General features: G+C 38.2%; 1 protein-coding gene across 1 annotated transcript; it reads right to left on the reverse strand.

Moving 5' to 3' along the window:
• Positions 1-991: 991 nt before the first annotated feature.
• LOC102223822 (G protein-coupled receptor kinase 6-like) lies at positions 992-15,738 on the reverse strand. Its single transcript, XM_005806876.2, has 16 exons — positions 15,554-15,738; positions 14,851-14,940; positions 13,180-13,292; positions 10,984-11,061; positions 10,777-10,874; positions 8,874-8,966; positions 7,619-7,682; positions 7,306-7,446; positions 4,940-5,130; positions 4,827-4,864; positions 4,178-4,267; positions 2,553-2,761; positions 2,277-2,414; positions 1,455-1,592; positions 1,234-1,377; positions 992-1,160 (listed from the first exon to the last, which is right to left on the reverse strand). The coding sequence occupies exons 1-16, from the start codon at positions 15,603-15,605 to the stop codon at positions 1,092-1,094; spliced, it is 1,746 nt and encodes a 581-aa protein (XP_005806933.1). The 5' UTR covers positions 15,606-15,738; the 3' UTR covers positions 992-1,091.
• Between the last annotated feature and the right edge of the window lie 7,844 nt (positions 15,739-23,582).

The raw sequence follows: 23,582 nt of genomic DNA on the forward strand, positions 1-23,582 counted from the left end.
GAAGACTTGTTGAAATTCTGCTGGAAAAATCCAGTTCAGTTTGTGAAATCCCATATAGAGTAGTGAAGTTAAATAAAAAGCGATAACAATTTAGTGAAAGAATAAAGTAGCAGTAGCTCAGCTGAAGGTTTCAGCCTTCTTGAATTCCCATTCTTCAAAATAACAGAGAAGAGACGTTGTTGCTGCTTTTGTGTTGCAGAGTTTTTTGAAATCTGAAAAAACGTGACTCCTGATAATTAGCCTCTGTTTCTAAAAACAATCTCACGAGTCAGTTATTTATAGTTATTTACGCAGCCAAGAATGGCATGCCAGACTATAAATCATTTCAGCTTTTCTAAAATGGCAACAAAAATATTTCTAAGAAAACAAAAACACTTCCTGTAATCATGAGAAGTTTGCTTTGGAATGCGTGGCTTGCTTTAATTCGTTCCTACTGAACGATCTTAGTATATGGTAGTAATTTATGGCCATGAGAACATGAGAAAAGGAAAATGTAAATCTCAATAACCAACTGGGGTTTAAATTGCTTTAAGCAAGATTGAGCAGTCTTTACAAATCTAGCTGATAAATTTAGGTTCATCATGAATTAGTTACTTCAAAGATGAAATCACTAGCTTTGATTTCCTCCCGTTTTTACTTTTTTCTGATTGTTTATTTCCTATGATATTTAGTTGATGCTGAGCAACACTGTTGAAAGGTCTAGCAAAGGGGATGAAACTGACTCAAACGTTGATTAGCTAGTGTCTGAACTTAGTAGCTCCATCTTGAAAAAGCAGCCATTTTTACACTCAAATCTCCTTGACTTCTCAAAACAAAAGAGCATTTTTCAGACTATTTCTTATGTCGGTATAGTTGTCTTGTTTCCTTTGGATGAGGAAAAAAATGAAAGAACTGGTCTTCAGGGACGATGAGAATATTTGTTAAAATAAGTGCATCTTTTTTTCAGTCCGAGTAAAACAAAAGAAAGCAGTTTGAATAAAAAAAACCCAGTTTATTAAAAGATGAGTATTTTAGAAGTGCTACACTGCTGCGGCTGTACAAACACAAACTGCTTTACAGATGGAAGGACGTGGCTCGGGGCCGGGTTGGTCTTAGAGAGTTGAGCTGACCTCTCCATTGGGCTGGCAATGTTTACCATCATCTGCTGGATCTGAGTGGTGCTGTTGGAGGAAACGATTATATGAAACCTTTGCCGTCGCGACACTCGTTCACACGTTCAAAGACCGGACTTACTCTTTCATGTCTGCGGAACATGCGACGCAACAGGCCCTGCTTGGCTTTGGGGCTCCTAGGGGCCAAGGACCAGTCCAGGTCTGGAGGTCGAGATCCCATTGGACCAAAAACGTTCAGTTCTTCAAAGCATCCCGTATCTATGAGCTAGGAGCAAAAAGGGTTTAACGCTGGTTTTTAGCTGTACACGATCAGATGCTAATGTAACCTGTGAGTATAATCACTTCATTTTGCCAGCTCCTCGGAACGCTTCCCGTGTTGAATTTGGCGTAGAACTCGCCGTCCGACTGGTTCAGAACGACTCCCCTCAGTGGGCAGAACTCCTCGATATCCTGCACGTCATCGCAGTACACCAGTCTGGGCTAAAGGTGACGATAACAACATACATGTATTTATTTAGTGGTTAGATTTTGATTAAAAATTTATCAACTGTGTTCATATATGTGTAAGGCTGACATGGGACTGTAAATGAAAACAACCCTTTATTAACTATTAAGACTGCCAACAAGAAAAAGAAGCAATCAAAACTGTAACATAACTTCATAAGTGTGTGAAAATAACTCAAAAATAGTCCAGTTTGGATGTATTTTTTCTTTCTTTTTTCTTCTCTCATAAAAGTTTCTGTTTATGTCTTAGGAGGAATGGAAAGCCCATGTTTGACCTGCTTTACTTTTGCATTTTGCACATAAGTTTGTGGCACATTTGTACCTTTAGAAAAAAAGTTAAACTTCCGGTATCTCACAAACGAGACATTAACATACATGGAAGAACCTTAAGAAAATCTTATATTGCAGCAGAAAGACTTTCAGTAGTCAAGATGGTGCATGAACTGACTACTACATTACTGTGAGAGAACGCTTAAAACTATTGCGATGGGATGCAAGCCTTTTGTTAGGTAATGCCAAGACAATAAATTCCCCTCATGTCCCTTAGGGGCCTCCATTTAAAAAACACTGAAGTGTGAAAAAATGCAAAAAGGAAATCAGAAAGAGAGTGAACACTTTTTCACACCCCTGTAGAGTTATGAAAATCAATATTGGGCTTACGTCTGGTTTGAAAGAAGGCTCCACCAGTCCCCCTTCCAGCATCCGGAAGTTGATCTGTCGGAAGAAGGGGTGAGTCTTCACTTCTTTCCCTCCCAAGCCTTGGCAGCCCAGTCTGTGTTTTGGATCCCTGTTCAGCAACTAAAAACAAAGACAAGTCGTTCATAGTTTGGATAATAGTCTTGAGCCTGTCGTGATGCGCTATAGACAGCAAGAGAAGCTCTACATCTCTAAGGTTGCATTATCTACGTTAGATGAGCGTTGGGGAGTGAAACTCACGGCGTTGCAGATGTCTACGGCGTCGGTGCTGAACTTCTCATTGTATTCCACAGTTTTTGATATGATCCTTTTCTCCATTTCCGAGGATTTGGGGCGCTCGCTTTTGTCCCTGAAGGGAGACTTACCCGCAATCATTTCATAAATCAGGCAGCCGAGGCCCCACCAGTCGGGACTCATGTTGTATTTCTCTTTGCTGATCACTTCAGGAGCTGTAAATAGAGAAAAGTTATGGAGGAGAATATCTTCTACACAGCATTAAACAGAATAACATAAAGAGAAGGAACGCCTTTTCAGGGATCATGAAGATTTCCTGGCTATTAATGTGCGAGTCGTACATGCCTCTATGTGACTGACATATTCAGTGGTACAATGTGCTGGCTCACTACTTGACTCCTTAATCCTGGTCGAAAGCAGTGTAGGGAAGAGGTAGCAAACAGGTCCTATAGGTGATAACTGGCCTCTTGGTAAGTTAAAGGAGGCAGCTTTTATTCCACTCACATCCATCAGCGCCCAACTGTGGAACAACCTCCTAAAATGCAGGTGTGTTCTGTTTATGTGTGACCCCTCTACTGGGGCAACCAAAAATGATTTTTCTTTTCTCGAATTGACATCAGTTTCTACCTTGATGAATTTGTGTTTCTTTACTCTTTTCAGTGTGGTTACCACTGTTGACCATGAAATAACATTGATCAAGTGGCTCATTTAAATAGACCTTAGCACTCATGAGTAGTCATAAAAGATACACCGAAAATTAACCGTCATTGAAAATTATGGCAGTGGCCAACATCATTTTGCCCATGTTGGTATATTTGTTGTTTTTTTTTGACTGTATAGATAGGCTGTGCTCATGTCTCCCTGGAGGTCTTTGCACGATGCTCAGGAGGAGCGCAGCAAATGTCACGGGCAGACAGTAGGTGGGAGGGGTGTCCCATCAGACCAAGGATGTCGGAAGTTATGTAATTTTATACTTCTAAACTTGTTCAGTTGTACTTATTTGTGCAATAACTCATAAGAATTAAAAGGTACACATTTTCTTTACTTATTTGAGACACTGTAGTTTTAATGCCTCTTAAAGTGAAAATAAAAAATATTGTGAAAAACAGGTTCAGGGAAATCAAACCATCAATACAACTGGTTGTGAAGTATTTATGCTGGCCTGTCACAGGTTAATTTTCAGTTGTCGGGGGTGTTTAGTGTTATTGTCCATTTATTGTTATCAAGGTGAATGCTCAATATATCATGATACAGATTTCAAGCCATAACATCCTGCACTATTCATGAAGTACTTTTCATTGACTATTCATGGTTGAATGTGTGCATGTAGAGGGAAGAACATGTGGTGGAACCTTGTATACAAATCATTAGGTGAACCTGTGATCTGTAATGGTCAAACTGCTTTCTGGTGTGTATTCACATGGTTTTGTAAGTCTGGATTCTTTTGTGACATACGTCATTTTCAGTCTTGAAAATTGACATTCACAGACACTAGAGCTAGAGTTAATTGACTTGCAGCAATTGTCCCCACAAAGTAATGACTCAATGGGCTGAACACAGATGCGCACCACACTGTAAGACCAATATTAGTGAATTAATTGAGACTTCTGTTCAGTAGGAATAATACACACCCATGTAGTATAATGTGCCGACCCTGCCTTGCACCAGATCCCCGTCCTCCAGCTTCACTGCCAAGCCCAGGTCAGAGATGCGGATGTGTCCTTATTGGCACAAAAACAAAGAGAAATCCACTCAACAGGTTTATTATACTCTTTTCAGGTTTCCTGCACTGACGCACTTTCCCTTTCCTCATTCTTCAGAACCTGCAGAACCCGTTCTTGGAGCTAATTTTACAACTGCCCATCATCTCACTTGCTCTATGTTTTTTACTGAAGTGAGACAAAGACCCCATATGAACCAGAAGCGATAGACTTGACACACACACATACCCCCCCCCCCCCCCACCCCACACACACACAAGGTGATACCTCACCTCTTTCCCACAACGTTTAACTTCCTCTTTAGACTTTTTTTTGAAGGCTTGTCAAAATACCATCAATACCGTTTCCTTCTTGAGTTCTTGAGGTTTCATGTGAAGAATTCATCAAGTCTGACAGAACTATTACTGTTTTAAATCTGATGCAAAAGCTAAAAATAGCTGCCAATAACAACACAGTACTGGCTGGAATGTGACTGGTTAAAAGTTATTTTAGTAGACTTCAAGCTAATTACTGCGCCTCATGAGAAAAACAAACACACACTTGGTGTGGCCAGAAATACCTTTGTCATCCAGGAGAATGTTTTCAGGTTTGAGGTCTCTGGAACAAAATCACAGCGTATGAAGCAGATCATGCTGCAGTGAGGCGTTCAGATCCACGTGGAAACACACTCACCTGTAAACTATCGACTTCTGGTGGAGGTGAATTAAACCACAGCAGACTTCTGCCGCATAGAAATAAACTCTATCCATGGCTAAGCCGGGCTTTCCCATATTGTGAATGTGAAACCTCAGGTCGCCACCACTCATCATGGTTAAAACCATGCAGAGACTATGTTTGGTCTCATAAGCATATGCAAGATTGACCTGCAGAGAAAACAGGAGATGTATGAGAGAGAAATTGAATGTGCATACATGTTAGCAAGGAGTGTAGAATGTGTTGTAACGGTAAAGACAGTTATATGTACAAGTTTTAACAGTATACATTACCCAGACTCATTGTGACTCCCAATTAAAATCCATGAAGAAATTATGGTTCTTTATGAAATTATGGTATGGAAATTATGATTCAACATTTTCATCAGGTGAAATGTCTAAAGTTGTATGAACTCTATGTACTTTTTCATATTTTAGGCCAGGCATATACAAAGGTTTTGTCAAGAGGGTCAGAATTGTTCCGTTTAAAGCACTTTTGGGTCTCAAAAAACTGAGTTCCCTTTTATGTTTGTGGTTCTGTATTTTGTTAAATTAAGATAAATGCAGAAAGTATGTTTATGAATGAAAGATGACTTTCATTCATAAACACCTAAAACAAAAATTATTTTTAGAAGAAAATGAAAATGTCAGCCTACAGCACATAGACACCACCTGTTTTCAGACCATGTTTACTTCATTCTACAACCCAAATTAAAGTGAGGAAGTTGGTAACAATTCTTGTTGTAAGAATAAGGCTGGGAGCACAGCTGCGCTCTACTAATGTCACCTGCTTCTAGAACTCATGTAGCAATGAAGAGTGGTCATTTTTACCCCCCATAGTTTTAAACTAATATGCAGCGTTCTACCAGTTCATTAAGTCTGTACTAAAAGAACATCAAACATCCCCTATGCTACTTAAGATAGTTTCTTGTTGCTTGAATTTAAATGTTCATGACTTTATCCTTTTCAATCAATCAATCAAATGTTATTTGTATAGCACATTTCAGCAGCAAGGCATTTCAAAGTGCTTTACATCATATCAAACACAGAAACACAATGCAACATAGAATCAACAATCAAAACACGACATTGAGTAAAGTTCCATCAATAAATTTGTAATTGATTACGTTTCAAATACAATCCTAAACAGGTGGGTTTTTAGTGGAGTTTGCATCCATAAAAGGTTTACCTGTTACACTCCTACTGTGTTATATGGAACAAAATACCTGTTGCTATTTTTATTCTCATTCACAATCACACAGTTTAAAACGATGTAGGCAGCATTTTAATGGGCCTCTGGCACAAGGCTCCGTACATCTCTTTAAAGGAATTTTGAGCACGACTCACAGATTTTTGTGCAATTCTATGGTACCTGTTAGTGTCTAGAATTTACAGGATTTCCGTTACGTGCAGTGACCCTCAGTCACTCTCCGTTTTTCTTCCTGCACGGGGCTCCGTACACCTCTGTCATGGAGTTTCGAGCAGCAACTCTGCCTTTTACTCAGTTTTCACATGCAGTTTTTCAGTTTCAAGAATATAGTAATTTCCCCCTCTGTTGATAAATTTTTTAAAATTACATTTATGCATTTATGTCTATGTATTTTATGCTTATCTTTGTTCTGTATTGTTGTCCGTGGTTCTGAGTGTGTGCGTGTCTGGTTGTTTGTAATGTGTCACAATGTCTCACCAGTTGTGTTTCCTCTCCAAATGTGTGCAAAACTTTGTCAATATTTCACTAATGTCAAAAAACACAATTTCAGGTTTCCACCAAATAAGAAACACAATTGAAATCACAGATCAATACGTTTGCGCTATAAGTCATTAAAAAACATGTTGCACAATGATCCTCCAACCACTTAGCTGTCACCTTCTGCTTCCTGGTTTGTGGATTTTTTTTTGCATCACATATAGGGCAGGCATATATTTTGCATATGCCTGCCCTATATATGATGCAAAAAAAAATTTATTAAGGAAATGTACAGTATTTTCAATATGTCAAATTGTGCAATTATATGGTCAATGGAATCACAGCTATTGACGAAGGCTGTGATTAATGTTTCTTTCTTTCATCCTTGATTGTGTTAGAATTGCTGGGTTTACATCTGTGGTTGTGTGAGTGTGTTGATCGATGTATCAGGTTACCTCCTTGGCATCTGTGAATGCTAACATGCTAACTTTACAACGACAGTACTGTTCTTTTTGTTGATCTCTTTGCTTCACACTGCCTCATATGAAAAGCACTGTACATATGATGTACATGCTTGTTCTGGGATGAAGGCAAAACATTTTCTCTTTGTTTACAGCAGTCCACAAAAAACCAGCTTTAGAGCATGGTTGTAATCTCACCACAAATCGGCTGTCCACCTCCTCCAGTAGCTCCTTTTCGTTGAGTGCCATGTGTTCTCCTTGCCATTTCTTTACGTGAGTTTTTTCCAGCTTCTTGCAGGCATACATCATTCCTGTGGCTCGTACCTGAGAAGCCCAAACCTGCAGGTTGAAATGGAAATGCGATGAAGAGATTTATGTGGTAGAAAAACAGATTTTCAGAAACTGTAGCAGGAAAGGCAAATCTGTCCAAAAGTGATTGTGACATGTAAAGTCAGAATTTCCCCTTTTATACTTGTATGGTAGTGTAGGGATCAACTCTAACACGCCTTACCTCTCCAAAGCCTCCTTTCCCCAGTAGCCTGTACTCTCTGAAATTGTATTTGGTGATTGGCCGCCTTAAAGAGACAAAACAAGAGAGAAAAAATCTTTGTGATTTTGTTTCTTATCCACTTCTTATTTCAGCAGTTTGTGGCAGTAAGCCAATGATTAAACCACCTACTCAACAAATAACTGGGGTGCACTGATTGTAATTGGTTGGTTCCCTGAATTGTTGTGAGAATTCTTTGAATTCTCACCAATTTTTTCACCTTAGGAAAGAATCAATGATCACTACCAGATTTTAGCTGATACTGATTATTTTTTTTTGTCTGAAACACCACTAAGTACCATGAGAATGTAAGTCAGCAACAATGGGGTGGCTACTGGGCATATGCAGACATGATCTGGTGGTCAGGTCTGTCAGTCAAACGTCTTTCACGACAGACTAAAAGGGGACAATGGCTGATTTCCAGACCTTTGTGGAGTTTCTAAATTTCAAATTGTCAAAGGATAGTGCACATTAATCAACATTGTACTGCATAATGTGCCCAAGTTAGATAAAATAAGTGTTATGGGTTCTTACACGCACACACTGCTGCTGCTTACATAACCATATCACATAAGACTGGTGACAGTCACACATAAACAAAATGAAACTGATTACAGGTTTTGGTCGGGTTCCAAAACTGGTAAACAGACCTGGGTGGTGCACAGAGGGGAAAATGGGTGAACTACAACATAAGCTAATTTTCATTGGTAGTCCCTCTGGCATTTGTTAAAACCAACCTAAAAATCAACAAAGTTAAAATCACACAAAATTTACATTTATACTGTACAATGAAATTACAAGAAACAATATGTTTAATAAACAATTAAAAGCAGAGCAATATTTGATCCAATGGGTTGTAAAGGAGACATTGGTGATTTAATAACCTAAGCCAATCCCTTAATTGGCTCTTAAAGGAGTTAAGCGAGGGCACTCACTGATAGTGACTGGAATACTGTTCCAGATGTTACCGTCACTAACTGACAGAACTGTCTGGTTACCCTTTAGGTGGGGTGCCTAAAGGGTAACCATAGACTGAGTGGCTCTGCTAGAAACAGATTTCAAGATCGGTTTCACATGTAAGTGTCTTCTAAATGCTGATCTCCGTTCTCCCCAAATTAAGGAAATCTGGGTCGATTTCTTGGTGTACTCCTACAAATAACCAATATTTTTATGACGTCCTCCTTCAGGTACTGATATGCATCACAACTTGTGCACTGACCTCTCCAGATGCTTCCACTGTAGAAAGCGGTCAAAGTGCATGCTGAACTGGTACTGTGTGAAGGGCTCTTGACTGAGGTATTCATGCAGGAATCTAAAGGGGTAAAACAAATGCATACTGAACACAGTGCTTTGCAAAATTATTGAAACCCCTCTATTTTTTTTCTTTTTGCAATTTGTCACATTACAGACACAAACATTTTATTTTATTGGGGCCTGCCATGCAAATGGCAGGAACCTATTACTATTGTCGGAGAGAAGTGTCTCTTTATTTATTTTTCTTCCGTAACCGTTAATGCGGCTCATACCGCTGGGTGCACACCTACAAATGAGGTATCAAAACGTGCAGAAAATTCACGCCATGATTGCTATTACTTTTGGTGGGATTTGGGCTTAACGTGGCGACATAATTCGCAAAAAACTACGAAAAAAATCCCATTATAAGTCAATGGGAAAAATCCTAGAAATACCCTATTTTACCCTATTTTTGAGGATTTTCTGTGTCGTCACAAATTCACCTAGAAATGCCATTCAAATTTCATTTTGTAGATACGTCTGTGATCTCTTCGAAAGTGAAGACGGCTCGTCGATACCAGTTACGGTTTGTCCACAATTTGCCTCTAAGCGACCCAAAGTTTCTCATTTTTCTTCAAATTAGAGTGACAGCAGACCTCGGTTCATATCTGGGCACAACATTTCTTTCTCTCATCGCTGTAAATGCTCTGAGTGAGGTACAGATATGAATCTCGGGACTATCGCAGAAGACACATTGAACTGTCATACGCTTAAAACGCTTTTCGAATATGTATTACGGTTCCCGAACAAGAAGGATTTGTTTCCAATGCTTTTTTTCAGTAAAGTGTGTTTGCTCAAACACACTTGTGTGTTTGAGCGCTCAGAGCTCAGAGCTCACACCTGCTGAGACCATTATTTGCCATAGCAACGGATCTCAAGAGGCTATTGGCTGCTGGTTAGGACTACGAATACGCATCACTGTAGTTCTATCTATAGTGGAATACTCAGTTGAAACAGAGGAGGACTGAACTGGCCTTTAGAACTGCTATGGGCTGTATATAACTGATTTAACTCAGTAACTGTTACACATGGGATTAGTTTGGAACTTTAAAATTAAGCATACTGAAAATTTCAAAATAAAAGCCTTGAATATTTTACATGACGTAATTGCTCTTTTTGGCCGTATATGACTTTTTCATCCAAAGCACTCTTACACGTGGTATTAGTTCAGAACTTTAAAATGAAGCATACTGAAAATTTCAAAATAAAAGCCTTGAATATTTTTACATCAGCTACTTGCGTTTTGAGCATTATATAACTATTTTAACCCAAGGACTATTACGCATGGGATTAGTTTGGCCCTTTGAAATGAAGTTTAACAAAACTTCCAAAATAAAAGCCTCGACAACATTTTAAATCGTACCGAACGGTGCGCGTCCGCCTCGCTCGACGTTCTTGCGGTTCTCCGCGTGCCGCTGATCGCGTCGCGGCGTCCTTTGGCGTCGACGCCGATTTCTGGCGCGACGACGCCGGGCCCATGCCCCCCGGGCGCGCCTCGGCAGGCCCCGGCTAAATTTCTTCCGAAATTTTCTAGTTATTTTATTGTTCTTGTGCAACATTCTAATGTTCTGAGACAGACAATCATCAAAATTACAAGAAATAAAGGCTTAAAATATAAGTTCTCAAATGAGTGTCAAAAAATTATTTTTTTCACAATATTCTAATCAAACTCAAGATGTATCTTTACATCATGCTGTCCTATCATCTACCAATAACTCGATTAAGTATATTGAAGTTTGTGGTTATAATGTCATAAACGGAGGAGTAAAATAAAGGGTGTGATTACTTATGCAAAGATCATGTATAACCAGACAGACACGTGAACTCACTCTTTGCATTTATGAAAGACGTCTTCACAGGGATCAAGCTCCAAACTATTGATGCAGCTTTGTTCATGCTTTGCTAAAGAAGGCACACACTGGTTGGCCTGTGGAACACAGAGGAAGTTATAAAAAAAAGAAAGAAAAACAGCTGCTATTTAATAAGTGAACACAGAGCTGATTTATTTGTATGTATATAAACAGGGGCTTTCAGACCTGACTTCTGATAAATGTGTGGATGATGTAAAACCCAAAGCTTTTCCTTTCCTCATCTGTCTTTGTTTCAAAGGCTTCCTAAAAGAAACAAAGATAAAGGAAAGAGAAACGATGGTGAGAAGTACACACTTTGCCTAATTTGGTCAGGAAATGTAAAAATTAAATAAACTTATTTTTTCTTGTTATTCATAACCTTTTTATCTGAAATGAAATGTGATTTAGCATGCCAACTGTTGATGGTAAGTTGTCAAGTTTGAACAATTTAAAAAGATTTGAGCTACAACATACATTGAAAGTGTAGGTTAACACTTATTGAACTAAAAATACAGCTGGTTGTCAATTCTCTTTTCAATATCCAGCATCTGTTTGATCAAATTAGTTTGATTGCATCTGTGTTCATGGCTTAGATGACCTGAATATTTTTTAATAAAAGGCCTGGTATAAAATACATTTTTTAAGTAATTATGATGCCATTTAGATTTTATCTTCATCTGGGGAACAGCATAGCTCACAATACCAGAGGTTAAACTAGTGTACCTGAAGTTCTTACAGATCTTGACTGAAAATTACAGAATGGTAGAAAACGTTTTAACAAAAGGGAAAGGAGTCCCCAAGCTGCCGAACAGCTGAAAATATTTTGGTAAAACCTTTCAATCAGCGGCCTTCTCAGTTTTCCTTTCCAGAATGTTGGCATTGGCAGAACTGCCAAAGAGATCATTCCAGAAAATGACCTCATATCAACTGTGAATCATTTAGCTGGAAGTGGATTTGGGAATGCTTAGACCAGACCTGGTCAGCTCACCATCAAAGAACCCACCAAGATTTTTTTTGTGTTTCAAAGGGGGTATCCTGGAAAATGAGACTGTCTGTAACAAGAAATTTAAGCTGAAACAGAACTAGTTCATGCAAAAATTAGAAACCCAAAATATAGTAGCACATCCACCACAAACTGACCAAGATCTTGATCTTGACTGAGAAGCATTTGAGTGACTGATTTGTGGTTCTCTTAAACAAAATTATTTTATCATCCCAGGGATAAGAAAATATTCCACATGAATATGTGAATATTTCATGATAAGGAACTGAAGATTTTTTGTGGAATCCTAATTTTTCCCCGCATGATTGTATGACTTTTTACCATTTTCCTGTATGTGTACTGATGATGAGATTTAGTTGAAACATCTTCACATTATTGCTCACATTGAGCAGAAGATAGACGCACGATAAATGCTGCTTATCACTACGTTTTCAAGTTTTGGTTAGCTAATAAATAAGCAAAGTGTTGCTGGTAAGGATGTCAGACCTGAAAGGCTTAATCACATCAAACGTTACAAGACTTTTGCAACTTTGCAAATCTAAACCAAGGTACAATATTTTACATGGAAGACACTTTTTCCTGTAACTCTTCCAAACAAGAATTACTTATTTGTCTTTCCTCCAATTATTCTCTTATAAACATTAACATTTAGAAGGCCTGTAGAGTTGGAGGTAGAGCTCATTGGCATTGCATAGAGCTCTTTATGCACTGTGTAGAGTTTATTAGGGGTGAATTTGAACACTCCTGGGACGATTGCCAAATATTTGAAATGTTTTTTTCCCTTTTTAATGATTGTTTTCATTGCAAACAATAGAATTGAAATTGTTTGGAAGTGGCCTTCTCAGACTGAAGGGTGGTTACGGTATATATTCTCTAGGGCCATTCCTGATGTCTTACTCACTTGGCAGTTTGTTAACACACACCTGGATGATGCAAAGCACCACAAAGCCAACAATCAGTATTCATACAGTAGAAGTAGTAACGGTGACTATGATGAAGTAATCAAGTGAATTTTCTCAACGAAATATCGTGTAAGCAGTAATGATTGATCTCTACTTTGGTTTATCTTTTGATTATAATGTAATGAAATATGTCATATGTTTTTGTACACCTTAGATTGAATTTAGACCATTATTTTAGAACCTGATGAAGACTGAATCATTAGTATTATATCCTGATATATAAAAGTTGGATTTATAGGAAGACTTTTGTAGTCCTCCTATAAATCTTGAGGCTTTTCTGTGTTGTAATGCGCTTGATGGGAATATTTCCCTCATTTCATGCTTATTCGGTAGTATTTACCAGTGTTCGAGGAGGAAAGAGGAACATTTCTGATTCTAGGATGAGATCACAATTAGTTTGCACTTTTTTTAGCATACCAAAGCATCCAGGAGTAACATGCAGTTGTGCAGTTCTGGCCGAGTCAGACAGTAGAGATGAAAAAGCTTCTTGCCAATAGGCTGATAGACACATAAATCATAGTAGTCTCGTTCTGACAGGGAGAAAAACAGAAAATGATGTGATGAACAAATTAGCAGCAACTTATTGACTATTAATTTTAGTAGCCCTGTTTGTGCATATCTCTGACACTTTACCCAACTTTGACCGCTAGCCTTCACCTTCAGTAGTTCTTATAACTTTACATATTATGGCAAAATTTTTAATTGTTTGATCATTTTTTTAAAGAATGTAAATTCTCAGAAAAGTTAAGAATGATAAAAGCCAGTCTTCCTGTCAAGATTAGTGATTAAGTAAATCCATTTATTATAAAACAATTCCATCCATCCATTTTCTAACACCCTAAACCCTAGTGGGGTCTGGAGGGGTGCCGGTACCTATCTCTAGCTAACGTTCTGGGTGAGAGGCGGGGTACACCCTGGTCAGGTTGCCAGTCTGTCGCAGTAAATAAAACAATAAAACAATTGTCTTTGCTATTTTGAACCATAAGATCAGAAACAGGAAAATGATATGAATGTCAATGAGCAGCTAATTAAAAAGTGTAAAATATTTTTGGGATACAGAAATAAATAAATAAATCACAAATGTCTTCACATGACATATCAGACACTCTAAAAATGTGTTGGTTTAAAAATTACTTAAAGGAAAAGTTGGGGTGTACTCCACCAGGATTGCAAAGCAACTTGCTAACAATAAATTAGCATTAATAGGAAGAATAGTATTAAATCTACTTTTTATGATGATATGAATTAGAATAGGTACAGTGGCTAATCAGTCCCCTTAGGACCATTTGATATTATGCTGTCACAGTTTTACTTTAACAGTGAAATAAAAACAAAGGTGTTGCACTTTTAGCATTAACTTTTAGAATGGTTTTTCCTCACTATTCATTAAATATTACATTCATTTTGCATAAATTCGGATTCATTTCTTCTGGTTTTAGTTGATCATAAGTTCTTATGGTTTTTTGCAGTGTCCTCCACATCAGGGCTGCTGGCCTTTTACTTAATAGAAACTTTTCTGTTTCTTGCTTGAAAAATTTGACAGCCAATCAGATAGAACAGCATGGCAAATAAGATGTTTTTAAATTATATTTTATAATAATGACTGAAGAACACGTATACTTTTTTATGATAAAAATTCTAATTAAAACGCTATTATTATTAATTTATTAGATTCATTTTTTAAAAATGTTTCTAGATTTTTTCTAACATTCCATATAACTCCTCCCCACCTCTCCAGAACCTCCTGGTGGCTCCCCAGAGTTCCTTGGCCCCCACTTTGAAAAAACACTCTAAACAAATGCTAAAAATCTGAAATTCTGTTAATGTATGTAAACTTATGAACACACTTGCAAAATTTGATTCAAACCTTAGCTTTACCTCTAACTCTTTATTGGTTTTTTCAACACTTTTAGGACAGGACTTTTGTCCTCATATTACCACTGGTCCTTAGAAGGTGGGTGATGGTACCATGAAAAGTCCTACTGAGGTCATATAAACAAGTATGCACACACACACACACACACACACACACACACACACACACACACACACACACACACACACACACACACACACCCCTACACACACCGATGGTCTTTGCTAGCTCCCTGCACTCGCTGATGTGGGGAAAGCGCAGCATTTCTTTCCATCTCCAGCTCCTGCCTTTGTTTCCTCCACCTGCAGACCATCAGCAGAAGAGAAAATGAAACATACAACTTACTGCTGACGAGTCATAAACACACACACACACGCACACACACACCTCCCTAGACCATCAGGTTTTAAACAATAGCATACTCCTCTACAGTGAATGAACTATTATTAGCTTCAGAAACAGGTTAGTGGAGCCTGTGTGACCACATTACAAACTCTGAGGCTGTCACTCAGAGTAGGAATTTTGGTTCCTCAAGATGCATTTGTTTATTAACTCAGGATGGTCACCATGCTGCCAGTGTGTGAGTCTTGTACGTTTTTGGATTTTTATGTACAGATGTTGAAAAGAAGATATCTGGGAAAGAAATAACCTGTCACACTGCAGGGGTGGTTCTCATCAGCTTTCCAAAATGTTGTCTCAGGGAATCAGGGACATCCTGACATTACTTTTGGTTTCCAATAAGGATTGTGTCATTGAGGGACAAAAATTCTTTAAAAAGAACTTGCATTTTTTTAAAAAACATATACTCAAATGCACATGTATCTGTTCTAAATAAAGAAGGATATATTCTTTTCACTTCTGTTACATCCATTTTTCAGACATACAAATGTAGGACAAACTTTAAATCCTTCTTACCTTCTCTTGCTCTAACAAGAGCGCTGTTTTGCACCATGTTATCAATGTCCATATTGGAAAGTTTCACTTAGAATATGTCCCTGGATAACTTGTCCAGAATAAAGGGACACATCAGACCTTTGCTGCAGAGGATTCAGAAACCTTGACGACTGGAACTGAGCTGAGACAAACGAGGCGTGCAGTCTAACCTGTTACTCAATAATAAATGGAAACACTTGTTTTGTTATAGTGTGCTCATCGCTCAGGAACACTCCCTCATCACAGAGGAGGGACCAGTCACCTGTGAGAGTCAATGGCGAAGAAGTGCAGTAGGAATTCAAGTGAGAAGAAAAAAAATAGACAGATATGTGTTTGCACTCCCAAACTCTTGTATAATTCACATTAATTCTAGAAGTGAAACTCAATAAAGTGTTCATTTAGTAAATCAAAAATACTTGCCAAAAGAAATAAATGCTTCTCTGACCTGGTGCGATCCATAAAGCTGGTCTCTATCTGAATTTTATAAAATGTTCAAATAGAACATAATAACATTCAAACAAATAAGTAAACTGTGGACAGAGTTGTACACTAAGTGGGAAAACAGATGATCAATTTGCTATTCAAAAAATGACTCCAAGCTGTGCGTTTTTCTCCATAAATCAAAAATACTTTGCATTTTCATTCATCAGCTATTTTATTAGGTACACATTACAAGCGTTGTTAAAGTAAACATAGTCTCTTGTCTCCAGATCTGCTGTGATGCAGCAGGGTGTTGGACATGTTCCCTCCGAGATTCCATATTAACATTACAGCATCACCCAGTTGCTGGAGCTCTTTGAGCTTCAAATGCATATGAGTGTCTCATTACACCACATCTCAAACTGGACTGAATACAGTCAACTCATTTTCATGCACAAGAAACCAGTTGAGATCATTTTTGGTGCACTTTTTAGTGCTTTTCTTCAAAATCCTCATTTTGAGGGAATTCATTCCTCTTTAGAAGATAGTACAAAGCAGATACAGTCAGCATCAATGTTCCGGAACGCTGTGACGTTTAACTTTTTCATCTTTGTCCAAAGTGTGCCTAGCCCCACTAGTTTCCTCTTCAAAGTTCAAATTGTTGACTGTTCAGAGATGTAACTTCATCTTGAACCAGTCTACCTATTGCCCTCTGACCTCTACTGTCAACCAGGCAATGAAACTATTTTTTTAGCATGACAATGTTTGAGAGTCAGATGTAATTGCTTATTTGACTTTTTTGTTTTCTCTCTGGGAGTGTTTCTGTAAACCTGAATGATGGTTGTGTGTGAACATTGTCGTAGATCAGCACTCTGAAACACTCAGACCAGACAATCTGGCAGTTAGATTCCACATAGTAAATAACAGGAGCCATCATTATTTTAAGGTAACTGATTTTAGCTCACAAAGAGAGGTAGAGCCTGGAGCATCCCGGGGACGTCTCCTGCCGAGAATCAGCTCCTACAGCGCCCTCTTCTGTACATTAATAAAGGTGCTCCAGTACAGAGATGGAGCGCCTTTCTGAGTAGAGGAAAAGGACAATTTCTATGATTTTGTGGAATGATTCATGCATCAGGAAGGGGGAGAATGCCTGTTTAAAGTACCTTTAAAAAAGGTACTTTTTAATTTTTTAAAAACTTTTTTAAAGGTATCTTTAAAAAAAGCAAGTGATTTATTTGCTTTTACAAATCAATCATGAGAAACGTTTTTTTCTCCGTTATTTAATATGCGATAATAAATAAACTATTACTTTAGCAGCAGTAGTAGGAATGATTGTTGCTTATTTTGTTTCAAACAATTTAAATTTTAACTTCATTTTTTTTGTAAATACACTGAAAATGTAGTATGCTAACTTTTTGTTTTCTTGCACCAGCCCATGTCTGTCATGCACTCATCAAAAGGTTCGCAATGATACAATAAAAGTAGCACCATGCATTAATGTTTAATTGATTTTGTGAACAAGAAAACAGATTCTGGAGTCTAAAATAGTGAGTGAACTCTGCCCTCTGCTAGACACATTACATTATTACATTATCTCATTAACCGTGTGTGCGTTTGAACTCTGAAATAAAGCTTAAATTCCTTTCTGTATTCACAGGATGCAAGAAAAAATTACTTCAGTTGTTACTGCAGAAGAGCCAACATGTCTTAAAAATCTCCTAATGCACCTTGTGATATTCTTGCTGCAGCGATTCCACCTTCTCCTCAGAAATGAACAGGTTGTGTGAAATTCCTCCATAGCCGAAACGTCTCCTTTAACAGCATGGATGCCACACGAACCGATTCTAGTGTACAAACTGTATCTATGCCCATCCCTACCTGACTTAAAATAAAAACATTGCTTGAGATAAAGAAACTTTATATCAGTTTCTGTTTGATTTGTTTGACAAACAGCTGTAACAAAAAATCTGCAGATGGTTTCACTAAATTATGACTATTACAGTTTTTAAGACCATAATGGGGCTGATTTCATTGGCATTAAAAAAGAGGAACTCTAGTCCCATGATGAAGTGAAGATGACTGACCAACGTGTTCAGCAGAAACAGCTTTAAGCTGAGGTTGAGGTTTATTTTTTATCCTGACTCAGTTTGTTTACATTCACGCCTGGCACATACAGGAGCACCACAGTAAATTAGCATCAAAAGTTTAATTATCCCAGTAACTCAGTTTAAAAAGAGAAACTCATAATATATACATTATTACACGCAGTGATAATTTTTAGGTTCTTTTTTTTTTAAATTAGGAAAATTATGGTTTACAGTCAGGGTTGGATTTAGAAGAATAAGAGCCAATGGCCTGGAGCAGTTTTGGTGCCCTAACTGTTTCAAAATGTGAAAACACTGAACTTCGCCTTTTCCTGCTGCAGGTGGCACAATGCATTGTTGGATATCTTGCTGGCCAATCCCCAGTGTCACATTAATTCAAATGAACTAAACAGATTTTAAAAGTTTTAACCTCAACTATGTGAAATGAAAACAAGTTAAAGCCATTTAATTTATTTGATTAAAGTCAATATGGTAACCTCACAATACACTCAAAAGTTCTTTAGGTTAAAAAGAGTGATAAAGTGTTAGCACACCTCTTCATGTTTTTTCAATTAAATACAATGTTACACTTTACAGTGTGCTTAATCAGAGATTTACCTGCAGTAATTTGTGTTTTGGAGGAAACTTTTGGAGATGTAATTATTTTTTTTAAACTTCCTTATTTCTCCAAATGACATATCAGCAGTTAGGAAGGAAAGTGTGTGAGGGAAAAGTCTCAAGTTCCATTTTTGAACACGCATGAATACAATTACTGCTTTTGACAGCTGAATACATTTGAGGACAGATTTCACAGAGCAGTCAGATGAGCAGCTGTGGTGGCTGCCTGGTCTGAGAGATTATGCCCTTTTAAAAAAAAAATTATGTTATTCGATCATGTGAACAATAAAAAGGAGAGAGTCTCTTCATTCAGATGCATGGAAACCAAGACTAAAGAAATTATGGCAGTGAATGTCAAATAGTTCCAGTTTTTAAAAAATATATTTTATTTCCTGGGGCTAAAGAGTCTGTCATGTTTCCTCTTTATAAAAAAAATATTTCACAGGAAATATGACTACCAAGCTCTTGTCTTTGAATAGTGTAACAAACCAAACTTGGAATTGCATGAAATCAGGCGAACCACAAGTCTTTCTGCTGCAACACAAAACCATTGCCTAAGGAGGCTTTACAGATGTATTGATTTTACATAAAGTACAAATATTAAGCTGATGTCGTACTGATCTAAGGTCCTGCTTGTACCTTAGTTGAATAAACTGTGAATCTACAATTCAAGAAGAACTTTGGGGCTTACTTTTACAAACCACAACAGGTAAAACGTTAGCTGCCTAGCGTCATAACATAGCAGCAAAAAATCAACACTTCACGAGTGCAGAACTGGCTACATCCTTTCAAATTTTGGTGGAAAATTTGTCTGGTTTGAAAGTTTTTCTCACTTCCTTCGCATTGCTAAAACTGCTTACAGAATTTTAAAACTGCACATCGTTCACAACTTCGCCTTCTGTTCGCCGTTTGTTCCAGTTGAAATTCTACTGGAGGAATCGAGTTCAATTCGACAAAGCCCAGATGAAGCAGGCAGTGAAGTGTAATTATTATTAATTATAATGAAGTGCAATTACGTAAGAATTCAATGGCTAGTGTGGGCAGCACTTGGCAGAAGTTCCAGATGCTCCTTTAATGCTGCTAACGCCCCTGCACTGGTTAACTACTTGTCCATTCTTCCTTGTTGGACGGAAACCTACTTCCCAACAATGCCAGTATCAGGACATGTTTTCCCTATTAGATTATGACCATCTTCACCATTCTACGGCTTGTCCTAATGACATGAGTATTCTCGTGTACCTCTCCTCTCTGGATTTACTGTATCCGATTTGGTCATTATGCCCTCTCATATTTAGGATGTTCTCTGCAGAGTGCAGGCTTTTACAGTGAGATGTGATAAAAACACGTCCATTAAAGCCTACTGGAACAGCTGAACATTGTATGGGGTTAATCAGAGATGCTTTAAATCCGTACTTAACACTTTTGAATTTTGCTGATAATTGTGAATACACCCCAGTTACTTGGAGAACCAGATTGTTTCAGGTTTTATCTTCAATTTGCCCCCTTAAAAAATGCTTATTTTGCTTTTTAGTTGTGTTGAATTAATCATAAGTTACCTTAAATGTGATAAAAATTTTGACGCAATTGTTTTCATATTTTTACATTACAAACACAAAGCATTTTACAGTAGTGTGCACATTTGTGAGCCACAGGTTATAATAACAGGAAAACAGCCCTGCTGCCCTCTGGAAAGAGGTTCCGCAGCATCCGGTGTAGGTCCGGTGCTGTTTCGGAATGGTTCCGAAACAGCTTTTTCCCACTTGCCATCAGACTGCTGAACTCTTAACTGGACTGCACTTAAAATCTGGTCTCCACTTTATACCTTGCACATGTACAGAGCTAAATAACTTATATTTTACTGTCATTACTGCACTTTATATTCTATATTTATCTTTATATTCATATTCTATACTGTATTTTATTTTATTCTGGAGTAACCTCACAACATTGGAAGCTCAAAACATTGTCCTGAGCCGTATGCAACGAAATTTCGTTCTGTATTCACCCTGTGCATGCAAAATGACAATAAAGTCAGTCTAAGTCTAAGTCTAAGTCTAAGTCTAAGTCTAAGGAAAACAGCCAAATAGAGACACTTCAATGGAGCTATTCCAAATCCATGTAAAACAACAACTGCATGTGACAAGATGATGTCGCAAAATGTCCAATGAGTAAAAAACGTGTTACAGTGTAGCGTCTGCAGTTGGCACCACCAAATTAGAATCGGCATATTCTTTGTCTAAAAAGCTTTGTGGAAAGCTGTAGCTTGTTTTTGAAAGGAAAAAGGAAGTGCTCAAGAGTGGTAAGATATAAGTGAACAGCAATTTGCAACTATACTATCAAAGTTAAAGGAGGTGTGGTTAACTTCCTCAGATGTAGTTCCAGAAACATTGGATGATGGATCTGCCATCTGAGAGACTGAACAAAACAGGAAGATGGCCCTCTTCCTTGAAAACAGATTGAAGTTCAATTGTAGTTGATTCTGAGAATCAGCAGGCGATTCTCAGCTTTGAACATTTTACATTCCATTTGGACAGATTTTATCCTTTGTATAAAATCTGTATTCAGAGACTTGAAGCCATGCACAAATGGCTCACAGTAAGAGGTGTGTCGCACGCAAGACTTAAATGTGCCAAAATGAGAAAAAAATACATTAAAAAAAGTCCCAGTTTTGCACATCTTTTAGGTAAAAACAAAAATGTGAGCAGTATTGTTTCTCAGGATGATTCTTTTCCTCAATGCTTACTGTTTTTAGTCGGCTGCTGTACCGATGGACCAAAGCCCTGCATGCTCACCTTTCCCTGCTCCTCTGAGTGCATTTCACATGTTCGTGCTGCAGCCGCCTGTGGTGTGCATCGGAGAAAAGGCGTGTTTAATTACTGCTGTGTTACAGACTGAGTATTTGGGTGCTAACAGACACATTGTGAGGTGAAACTCAGGTTCAGATACTTCAAATCATGTTACAGTTCAGATCTCTTCCTGGAGGTTGAGGAGAATCTGATCTTTGACCTCTGTACTCTATCTCTATACTGTATTTTTTTGCAAATACATTACAACAAAAAGGTCTTCAGCTAAATGTTTGCAGCGAGGATAAGAATTAACAGAAGAAAACAGCTTTGGTTTGATAACGTTCCCTATCTGAATTCAGCACCAACACACTGGCACTCTATTGGGCTCAGGACCTGAAATAACTAATAATGTTCAATTTATGCTTGGATCAAAGTTATGTTGAGCTGGAAAACATTTTTTTGTGAACCATACACACTGAGTCCTAAATCTCACCCCTGAATAATGATATTTTACACAGCAAGAACTTTTACATATAATTATTATCTTTATTTTTACCTCACGAAGGGGTGTGTGTGTGTGTGTGTATCGATCATTAGTGCTGTGACAGCACAAATCAACCTATTAGCCCTCTTTGAAGTTAGCTAACACTAGTTATTTAACAAAGCTAGCTGACATTACTGCCTATACTTTATTGTGCATGTGTATTATTTGTGTGTGTGGGTGTGTGCGTGCGTGTGTGTGTGTGTGTGTGTGTGTGTGTGTGTGTGTGTGTGTGTCTGTGTGTCTCTGTGTGTGTTTGATACCCTGGATGAGAAAATCAAAAGAGAAAATGTGTTGAATGACATGCAAAACCTGTTGATCCATGTGTTCAAGGTTCTTTCTTTTATTATCTCAATAAATAAAATAAAAAAATCATAGCTATATAAATAAATGCATAAATAAGTGAGCTGAAAAAGAATAGAGTTCCTTCTCCGGGTTGGGGAGGATGTTCTGCCCCAAGTGGAGCGGGAAATCGGCAGACAGATTGGCACAACGTCTGCAGTAAAGCGGCGCTGTACCAGTCTGTCGAGGTGAAGAGAGAGCTGAGCCAAAAGGCGAAGCTCTTGATTTACTGGTCTAAGTTCCCACCCTCATCTATGATCATGAGCTTTGGGTCATGTCCGAAAGAACGAGGTCACGGATACAAGCGGCCGAAATTAGTGTTAGTTTTTTTCTCCCTTAGAGAAAGAAACTCAGTCATCTGAGAGGGAATCAGAGTAGAGCCGCTGCTCCTTCATGTCGAGAGGAGCCAGTTGAGGTGGCTCGGGCATCTGGTCAGGATGCCTCTCTGGTGAGATGTTCCGGGCACGTCCCACCGGGAGGAGGCCCAGAGGAAGACCCAAGACACACTGGAGGGACTATGTTTCTCAGCTAGCCTAGGAACGCCTTGGGATTCCTCCAGAGGAGCAGGAACAAGTGGCTGGGGAGAGCAAACTGTTCCCTTCTTAGGCTGCTACCCCACAACCTGACCCCGGATAAACAGAAGAAGATGAATGGATGGATGGATGGATGGATGGATGGATGGATGGATGGATGGATGGATGGATGCACATGCATGATACACACAGCGCAATAGAATACAGACGGCAATGTTAGCTAGCTTGGTTAGCTAGCTAGTTTCAAGAAACGTGCTCTTTCTATCACCTCCTCCCTCCTCCCCCTGCCCACACACACATAATGGACGCTGACATTGTTCCAACATTGCTGTTGTAAAATTGCTGTTGTTGTCATTTCGTTTTAAAAATATTCTACAAATCGTCACAAATGTTCTACAATTTCTTCTAAAAATGCTTAAAAAAGTGAAAAATGAAAATATTTCAAACATGAAATAATACTTGTGTGAAATAAAACACAGCAGAAAGTATCATACTAAACATTATTTTGAATCAACATGACAAAAGTAGCATAAAAACACATCGATTTAAACACGGGTCCAAAAAGACCCAATCATGGAAGACTGTATCTCAATATGTCATGCATCAGAGGGTTAAGCAAGGTTTACATTAAAAACAAAACCAGGCTGGTCTGATCTATACCAACCTAAGTGTTGATGTTTAGCTTAC

This window comes from Xiphophorus maculatus, chromosome 8, assembly GCF_002775205.1.
Source record: "Xiphophorus maculatus strain JP 163 A chromosome 8, X_maculatus-5.0-male, whole genome shotgun sequence".
Classification (NCBI taxonomy): domain Eukaryota; kingdom Metazoa; phylum Chordata; class Actinopteri; order Cyprinodontiformes; family Poeciliidae; genus Xiphophorus; species Xiphophorus maculatus.